This window comes from Corvus brachyrhynchos, unplaced genomic scaffold, assembly GCF_000691975.1.
Source record: "Corvus brachyrhynchos isolate BGI_N302 unplaced genomic scaffold, ASM69197v1 scaffold262, whole genome shotgun sequence".
Classification (NCBI taxonomy): domain Eukaryota; kingdom Metazoa; phylum Chordata; class Aves; order Passeriformes; family Corvidae; genus Corvus; species Corvus brachyrhynchos.
The window spans coordinates 3,138,313-3,147,658 of NW_008236626.1; the positions used below are offsets into that span (position 1 = coordinate 3,138,313).

Consider the following 9,346-nt stretch of genomic DNA (forward strand, 5'->3'; position numbering starts at 1 on the left):
CCTGACAGGTACAAGTGTCCCCTGTGCCAGGTGGGCTCAGGGAGCAGCACTTCCCCATGGGGTCCAGCCACTGACTTTGTCAGTGCTCCCAAGAGCAGCCTGGAGGGCGATTTTCCCCATGGAATTTTCCCCATCTCCCCTAGGGAGACACTCCTGCCCTGTGACCACACCTTCTTGGTGGCTTTCTGCTATACAAAGGACAGTGGAGGGGCAGCACCAATCTTTGCTCTCTGTGACCAGGGACAGGACCCAAGGGAAGGGCTGGAGCTGTGTCAGGGCAGGGTTAGGTTGGATATCAGGGAAAGGTTCTTCCCCCAGAGGGTGCTCAGGCACTGACCAGGCTCCCCAGGGAATGGTCCCAGCCCCAAGGCTGCCAGAGCTCCAGGAGCGCTTGCACACTGCTCCCAGGCACAGGGTGGGATTGTTGGGGTGTCTGTGGAGGGCCAGGAGTTGGACTTGATAATCTTTGTGGGTCCCTTCCAACCCAGCATATTTTGTGATTCCATTATTCTAAGTCTGAGCATCCTAACAGAGTGCTGGAGGGCAGAGAACAACACAAACATTGGAAAGGTGGAGGCACAGCTGGAAGGAGGCTGAGCAAAGAAACAAGGAGAAATCTGATAAAGCCATAAACAAGCCAAGGAGGGGCAGGGTTACCAGTAAGTCTTACACTGGGTAAACTGGAAAGTTTAAAGGAGTGAATTAGAAGGAAGAGGGACATGATCCCAAGTAAATGCAGAGAAGCAGGAAGTTCCCAGCCTTGGCAGGCAGTTACTGCCGTGCCCTGGGGCAGGTGCTGGTGCTGGGCCCTGCATCACTTGCCACTTGTGAGGGCCTGGGCAGGAAGCTGAGGGGCAGATATTACTGGAAGGCCAGGTCCAGGCTCAGAGCTGCTGGAGCTCCTGGGGAGCAGAGTGACTCAGCAGGAGCCTGGCAGAGGGAACACAGCATCCGTGCGTGCAGCGCAGCAGGAAGAACCCGCGGCCGACTGTGCTTCCCCCTGAGCAGGGCCAGGAGAGGCTCGGGGTCCCTGCAGGCAGGGCTTTAGGAACAGCAGCTCAGAGCTCAGCCACTGCCAAAGGGCAAATCAGGGAACCCAGGTGAGGAGCAGAGCAATGCCTCCATCCACAGCACCAGGGTGTTCCCTCCTCCAAGGGATAGGGACAGGGCCAGTCTGCCGGGAGATGTGGAAGGAGATGAACGCAATATCAGATGGAGAGATTTAGGGCTCACCAGCCTGGAAAAGGGGTGACTGGGGGAAAGGGGGGAGTCAAATAGTGATTCACACAGACATCTTCAAGCACCTGTTCACAACACAAGGAAACATTCGTTCTCTGGGAAGTGATGCTCTGTAGCCCACATCTGCTTTTTTCTGCTCAGTTTTCTACTCTTTTCTGGACTTAAATCAGCTCCAGGAGGGGTTAAACAAGCCCATCATCCCTGCAGCTGAGCCTGGGGGTAGTCAGCCAGCAGGAAGGGGTACTGGAATAGGACTTCTCCATCTTGTGGAAGCCTGGTGAAAGCTGGGAGTGTCTAATAGGAGAGGGGACAGTCTCCTGTCCTTACAGCCACTGCTGGGGCCAGCAAGACTTTGGGGATGATGTTGCTGCTCTCAGCCAGCATACCTGGTTTTCTTCATCCCTGATTGCATAGAGGCTGTGTTTGTACACCCTCTTTTTGGTGCCAGCTCGGGCTAGGGTGGTTTCAGTGAGGTCTGTCACATACTGGATATTGCTGTCAGCTTTCTCCAGGTCATCATAGACATCACAGCTCAGAGGGATCAAGATGTGGAGCTTCCAGGTCTTCCTGCATGCCAGGAGGTTGGGATTGGCTCTGCAGAATTCCTCCATGGACTTTTTCATCCCTGGTGGAAGAGAGCATCGGGCAGAGGTGCCTGGTGTGAGTACAGCTGCATTCTGCCTTGCTTCCCATTTCCCTGCTAACACTGTAAAAGTGGGAGGATTGTTATTAGGAGCTATTTCTATCTGTAGGCGTGAGAATGCAGGGAAACAGCTACGTACGTGGCAGGACTATTTTTAGGTACCCAACGTAATAGGACCAGGCAAGCCCATGAGCGACGTTCTGCTTGGACCTCTCGGACATCTCAGACATCTCCACTGCTGAGGGCTTCTGTGGAGGGAAGGACAGACAGCCCAGGTGATGACACCACCCACCTGGGCCCTTCTGCAACAGTCAGTTCTCCACAGGGATTGGAGAACTCCAAAGAGATCTGGAGAGGGAAAAACCCCACCAGCCCCTTCCACCACCATGAAGGGCAGCAGGGCAGAGCCCCTGACAGCCCCCACAGATGGGGGAACTGGGGGCTGGAGTGAGCCAGGCATTTCCCTGGCTGCACCCTCCACTGGGATTGTGTGTCCCAGTGCAACTTGTGCATCTGCCCTGTGCTTCCAGCATGGGAGAAGAGACATCCCAGTGCCTGATGGTGGGATTCCCAGTGGTCTCTGCCAGCTCTGTGTGTGCATTTAGGTGGAGATGGGTGTCCAGTCCCACAGGCACCTGACAGAAGCACCTTCTGCAGCCTGTGTGACCCTTCCAGCCCCGCTGGGGCACAGCAGAGCCCTCTCAATGCTGCAGTGGCACCTGGGGCTTGGCTCTGCCCCCACACCACACTGATAATTGAGAACACACAGGCTCTGCTTTCCCCTCAAGCACCAGCTCGACTGACTGATTTAAAATACCCCTGTTTTTCATGTCAGGGGGCCGTACCATCCCCTGGAGTGGTTGTGCTCATTAGGAGGCAGCCTGGCCCTCCTACCCACACTCCTGGCAGCACAGGGCCAGGGAGATCAGCCCTGCAGGGCTGAGCTGAGAGTGCTCTTCCCGCCAGGCTCACTCTGGGTGGGCTGGACGTGCAGAGGCCATGCAGAGCTGGCTATGTGCCCCCATGGCTGCTCAGGGATGCCGGGCTCCCTGGGCAGCTGGCCAGGCTGAAGGTGTGGGAGCCTTACGTGGAGCCCCAGCGCAAGGACGAGGAGCTGGCACAGACTGGCCAAGATGAGGTGGAGGCAGAGTGGCTGCCCATCACCGAGGAGAGCCACGTAGGCTGAGCCACAGATGAGCAGCATGGGCCCGTGCCAGCGCGGGGGGAAGCAGCTGCTCAGGGCTTTCCAGAAGCTGCCGTGGTGCCTGGATGGGAGAGGGAGACAGGAGTCAGGCTGGTGGCCACCCACCCTCTGCAGCCCACAGGGCACTGGCCAGGGCTGCTCCCACCACCTGGCCAGTGCCACCTTCCAGAGCACTACAGAGCCCTGTGGGACCCTGCCCAGCACACCCCAGTGCCCCCAGCCAGGAGAGGGCTTGGGTCCCTTGCAGCACCCGTGGGACTCAGAGGGAGCAGATGGAATGTCACCCTGGACAGCAAAGAGAGCCCCCTGCCCTCCAGCACCGGGTGGTGGGAAAAGGCTGGGGGCCAAGATCTGTTCCCCAGGGAAAGGGCACACTGGGGAGTTACCACAGAGAGGAGACATCCATGGACATATGGGGGAGCTGGGCAGGTGGGAGTGGGGGAGAGGGTGGGAGAGGGAGCAAGAGATGAGAAGGACAGGAGGGTGATGGACGGCAGCGTGTGCTGCCGGGCACAGCACAGCATTGCCACAGAGGGCACATGTGAGCACAGCGACCAGCAGCAAACCCCACCACACCCCGAGGGTGCAACGCCCTTGTCCCCAGGGTGGTCCCAGGAGAGCCGCAGACAGCCAGCCCCGCCGGCTCACCTGGAGTGGAGGTGGAAGATCTCCTCGGCCAGGTAGCAGATGCCCTTGAGCAGCGCCCCGATCTGCAGGGTGGCGAAGTGGAAGATGAGGCTGCGGGCGGTGGGCACGAGGGACTCCCCGGCGAGGAGCAGAGCCCCGGCGCACAGCGCCAGCAGCACGCACACAGCGCGCTGCGCCCGCCCGCCGCGGGCCTCGGGGATCAGCGGGGCACGGCGCTGCCTCGGCTCCCGGGGCATCTGCGATGGAGATGGGGGGTCAGCAGCAGCTCGTTCCCAGCACCCACAGCAGCACTGTGGGAGCGGATAATAGCAGATCAGGGGGATGCGTGCGCCCAGCACTCACTGAGCATCCCAAAGCACACAACCCTTTGAGGAGGCTCCCCTGCGCTTCCCCTTCGGGGCTGTCCCCTGTGCCCAAATGGGCTCGGCAAGACAGAGCCTGGCTGGCCACCCCGCTCCTAAATGGATGCCAGCCCGCCCTGCTCCGCAGCCACAGGGCTGTCACTGCTCTGGCCGCACTCACCGGAGCAGTTTCCAGCTGCCAGCCCCAGGTTTCCCCCGCTGTGGTTCCCGGGCTCTGCGCTGCCGCCTGGGCAGCTGGGGCTCCTTCCGGAGGCTGCTGCAGACACGCACCCGGAGCCTCGGCGACGTACGGGCTGGTAGACCTGCACATCTCCCAACACCCAGGAAAGTGAAAATGAAAGGAGCTCTGGCAGCAGCAGGCAGCCTGTAGAGCGCCAGAGCTCTCCCACACAGGGCATCCATGAGTATGCCACACAGGGCATCTCAGCCCACAGGAAATCCAGGCACTGGTGACTGTGCCAGGTTTCGATATCCATGAGCTTGCACGTCCTGGAAAGCCCCAAATCTGCCAGGACATGGTCTGAGTGGAACTGGAATGAGGAAGGAAACCAGACTTTATTGAGATTTTATCTGTCAAGGGCAGTAGATTAAAAGGTGGCATTGATTCAGCTCAGCAGGTTGCCAGGGGCAGAACAGACTCAAATCCATCTAGCAGAGGGTGACTCACAGTGCCCTGACTGCCCCCACCCCACACACTTCCAGGAGATGCCAGGTTGGGGAGCAGTGCCCAGGGGTGCTGGCAACACAGCAGGGGCTTCCTGCAGCCAGGCTCTTGGTGACCAGTGATGCCCTCGAGATTTCCAGTTCCTTGTTCCAAGCAGTGGTGAGGTATTCCCATCCTGGAGGAAGATGGATTCGGGAAGATGGATTAGAAGATGGATTAGCCCCTAGGAGCAGGTGGGATGCACTCAAGGATGCTGAGGGAGATGCCCTGGCAAGGTTCCTCTCTGATCTCTTTGGAATGTTGTAGCTATCAGGAGGTTCCTGGTGAGTGGGAGAAGCAAATCTCACACCCAGCTTTGAGGAGGTGAACTACAGCCTGCTCAATGTCACCTCTGACCCTGGGAGCATGATGGAGCAAATCCTCCCAGCAATCCCTGCCAAACACCTGAAGGGTGAGACAGGAGCAGCCATGAGGGATTTCACATCACACCTGATGGACCTGGCTACCCAGAATGGCAAGAAAACCGGCTGTGGGGATGTGGGGAGAACCTTCACTTCAGCAAAGCCCTCAGCATGGTCACCCATGGCCTCTGGGGTGCCAAACTAGGTAGATACAGGCTGGGAAAGGGGGTGACTGTCCAGAACATGCTCAAAGTCCCATTAAAGGAATGCCCCTGGGTTCCAGGAGACCCTGATAGTCCCCACAGACCCACATTGCCAGGGTCTCTGCAGGCTGTCGCAGGCTTACAGCACAAGGATCTTGATTCAGACATGCCCATGGTTCACATTTAATTAAAATCATAGAATTAAAGAATCATTTAGGTTGGAAAAGACCCTTGAGACCATCAAGTCCAACCATTCCCCCAGCACTGCCAAGTCCACCTTTAACCCATGTCCCCAAGTCTTTTAAATCCCTCCAGGGATGGGGACTCCACTACTGCCCTAGGCAGCCTGTGCCAATGCTTGACAGCCCTTTCGGGTGAAGAAATTTTCCCTAATATCTGGCATAAACCTCCTCTAGTGCTGGCTTGAGGCCATTTCTCCTTGTCCTGTCCCTGTTGCCTGGGAGCATAGCCCATTCCCAACCTGGCTGCACCCTCCTGTCAGGGAGTTGTGGAGAGAGAAAATCCCCCCAGAGTCTCCTTTTCTTCAGGCTGAGCCCCCCAAGCTCCCTCAGCTGCTCCTCATCAGACTTGTGCTCTGCTGCCTTCTACGGACACAACTCAAGTTGTGTGGAGTGGGAGGAAGGGCCTGGCAGGGAGCTGCTTGTTTTGGTGGTACCTCAGAAACCCCAGCAAACCATCTGGCTGCTGTTCCCTGCCCCGGGAGGGCCGGTGGATACAGCCAACATGATGTTTGCTTCGTCAGCACAAAGGCTGGCTAAAACATCAAGTGAATCACTTCCTCCTCCAGCGCTGGGATAAAGCTTGTCCCCTTCCAGTCGGGCTTCACTGACCTGCCCTGGTTGGCTCTTTGGTGTGGTGGGGGGGTTGCCTGTCTCCCCAGCCACCTTCTTGCAGGTCCCCAAGCAGCTGGTGGCTCTCCTGCCCACAGAGCCTGGCCTCTTGCTTTCGGTTCTACCCTCAGCACACCAACACCTGCGGTATTTCTGTCTCACTTCAGTTCGGAGCAGAGCTGTAGTACCTGGTCCGAGAAGTGAGTCTAAACTCCAGGAATGAGGTTTTATAGAATTTTGGAGTCATGGAATAGTTTGGGTGGGAATGGACCTTAGAGCTCACCTCCTTCCCAACACTTGCCATGGGGCAGGAACACCTTTCTCTATCCCAGCTTGCTCCAAGCCCCATCCAACCTGGCCTTGGACACTTCCAGGGATGGGGCAGCCACAGCTTCAGTCTGTGCAACCTGTGCCGGGGTCTCACCATCTTCACAGGGAGGGATTCCTTCCTAATATCCCATCTAACCCTGTCCTGTGGCAGTGGGAAGCCATTCCCCCTTGTGCTGTTCACTCCAGGCCCTTGTCCAAAGTCCTTTTCCAGCTGTCTTGGAGTCCCTTTAGGCACTCTAAGGTCTCCCCTGAGCCATCTCTTCTCCAGGCTGAACACCCCCATCTCTCTCAGCCTCTCTCCAAAGCAGAGGGGCTCCAGCCCTCAGAACATCTCTGTGGCCGCCTGTGGACACCTGCAACATCTGAGTTTGCCTGGGAATGGAGAGCCCAGTGTTGCCCAGTGCCACCCAGTGCTTCTGCACAGCCAACAAGAAGTGGCAGGACTGAAACTGCCACCTTTGTCCTCCCTGGCCTTCCTCTGGCCAACAATTTGCTTTTCCAGATCGTGTCTTGATTGACATTCCCTCTGCCCCTATTTGCTGTTATTCCCTCAAGCAGAGGGAACAAGAAGTCACACACGATGCTGGAGGATTTTAGATGCATAGAAAACCCCAGCAAGGCACCTCCCTGGACCAGCACCGCAGCACCTCCAACCGGGCTGGTGCTCACACCTGTGTGAGGCTGAGTTGGGCACAGAAGCTGACTCTGTACAGCAACCTACAAACACTGCAGCCCTTGCTGAGATCAGGAGAACCACAGAGTCATGGAATAAACTGGGTTGGAAGGGACCCACAGGGATCATCCAGTCCAGCTCCTGTCCCTGCACACACACCTTAACAACCCCCCCCTGTGCCTGGGAGCAGTGTGCAAGGGCTCCTGGAGCTCTGGCAGCCTTGGGGCTGGGACCATTCCCTGGGGAGCCTGGTCAGTGCCTGAGCACCCTCTGGAGGAAGAACCTTTCCGTGATATCCAACCTAAATCCCCCTGACACAGCTCCAGCCCTTCCCTGGGCCCTGTCCCTGGTCCCAGGGAGCAGAGATCGGAGCTGCCCCTTGGGAGGAGCTGCAGCCCCTGGGTGGGTCTGACCTCAGTCTCCTCTGCTCCAGCTGGACAGGCTGAGTGCCCTCAGATGCTTCTTGTGTGGCCCCTCTGGGCCCTTCTCCATTCTCGTTTCCCTCCTCTGGACACTCTCTAACAGCTTTAGATCTTTCTCACATTGTGGTGCCCAGACCTGCTCCCAGAGAGAGGATGGAGACATGTGGCATGTCCCCTGCCAAAAGCCAGGCCAGGAACATGGCGATTTCCCTGGCAGCCCCTGGGTGAAGGGCTGTGAGCAGGAAGCAGCAGCGTGACAGAGCTGGCTCTGCTGCAGGATGGGCACAGCAGCAGCACTTCCTTCCTTTAATCCCCTTTTTTCCCATTGCCCTGCCAAAGCAGGTAGAGCTGCTGGCTTTACCCAGAGGGCAGGCTTCCCAGTGACAGCTTTCACCAGGGATACCTGCAGGGATGGGGTTCCAGTGCCAGGCTGGTGTCAAAAGTGGCTTTGGTCCCTTGACTAAAGTGCTGCAGTCGGTGTTTTTAGTGCTGCAGTTGCACCAGCAGTGTCCCTCAGAGGTCCCGTGTGACAGGGCTGCTTTATTGCCACAAAATAGCAAAAATAAAGTGCTCTGCAATATTCTGTGTGGCCTTGAGCTGTGAGAACCAGGCCAGACTCTCTGGTGCAGTGAGGAGCCACCGAGTGCTGGGGGAGATCTGGTGGCAGCAGAGACCTGCTTCCTGAAGCTCCTAAGCACACATCATCTCTCACTCGCTGAGCCAAGCACTTTCACAGAATCTCAGAATCATGGAATATCCTGAGTTGGAAGAGACCCACAAAGATTATCGAGTCCAACTCCTGGCCCTGCACAGGACAGCCCAAGGAATCCCACCCTGTGCCTGAGAGCGTTGTCCAAATGCTCCTTGGACAACCTTCTTCTCCAAGCATTTAGCTGTGGGACAAGGGAGGTGGCAGTCAAGGGAGCCAGGGAGCTGTCCTGGCCCAAGGATTTGGGAGTCTCTCTCTTGGCCTCCAGATTCTGCAGGGCCCTGACCTTAGCTCACAAAGCCCACGTGGAGATGTGATGCCTTTCCAGGGATGTGCTCAGCTTGGGAGATCCCTTGCCCCACCCTGACCCCAGCCTGCACCCCTCAGCAATGAGTTTAAAATCCTGGTGGCAGAATGGAGCACCCCTCCATCCCTGCATCGTGGGGCTGCTCCGAGTGCTGCACGCCCCTCACCCACTGGGGTCCTGCCTTCCTTTGGAGCACCAGAACTTTCTGCCTAAGAGAGTTTGAATTTAATAGATGTCAGTGGATCAGTCCGTGATTTCTGCAGTCTGTCAGCAGCCAGCACCTGCAGTGTCCTGTGGCACTGAGTCCCCAGTTACATGTTGGGTGGAAAAACCATTTTTGCTCATTTTGGAGCTGTCACAGGCTGGCATTGGAACAAGATGAGCTTCCAGGTCCCTTCCAACCCAAACCATTCCATAATTCCATGACTGGGGTGGTACTGCTGGGCAGAGCACCTTTGGGGCAGGAGCTGCTCCTGGTACTTTTTTCGGGGAGTTTATTTTTCTTTGAAGCTTGTCCACCAGTGTGTGCCCAACACGGGAGGTTTTTGCTCTTCCAGTTGTGTCTTCCCTCCTTTAGAGTGACTTTTTCCACCTTCTAACAAAGGTCTCCTAAGTTATCAAAGCCTGGAATAAATAGATTTAGCCAGTTCGGCTGGGAAGTTTGTATTCCTTTAAATTCTTCTGCTTTTC

The 9,346-nt window shown here is 57.0% G+C and overlaps 2 protein-coding genes across 4 annotated transcripts in view; one reads left to right on the top strand and one right to left on the bottom strand.

The window, feature by feature from the left end:
* TMEM173 (transmembrane protein 173) overlaps positions 1-4,569 on the bottom strand; it is a 6,813-nt gene extending 2,244 nt beyond the window's left edge. The window contains exons 1-5 of one of the 3 annotated variants that reach the window (XM_017726555.1): positions 4,257-4,569; positions 3,735-3,796; positions 2,970-3,147; positions 2,022-2,130; positions 1,626-1,864 (exon numbers count right to left, since the gene is read on the bottom strand). In XM_017726555.1, coding sequence (XP_017582044.1) covers positions 1,626-1,864; positions 2,022-2,130; positions 2,970-3,147; positions 3,735-3,796; positions 4,257-4,406 — 738 coding nt within the window. In that variant the 5' untranslated portion in view covers positions 4,407-4,569. Of the gene's footprint in view, positions 1-1,625; positions 1,865-2,021; positions 2,131-2,969; positions 3,148-3,734; positions 4,025-4,256 lie in introns of all 3 variants that reach the window. The other 2 variants (XM_017726554.1, XM_008644233.2) reach the window with 2 other exon arrangements.
* A 1,294-nt stretch (positions 4,570-5,863) lies between these two features.
* Positions 5,864-9,346, top strand: part of UBE2D2 (ubiquitin conjugating enzyme E2 D2) — a 31,966-nt gene continuing 28,483 nt past the window's right edge. The window contains exons 1-2 of the mRNA XM_008644220.2: positions 5,864-5,869; positions 8,022-8,026. Coding sequence (XP_008642442.2) covers position 8,026 — 1 coding nt within the window. The 5' untranslated portion in view covers positions 5,864-5,869; positions 8,022-8,025. The remainder of the gene's footprint in view (positions 5,870-8,021; positions 8,027-9,346) is intronic.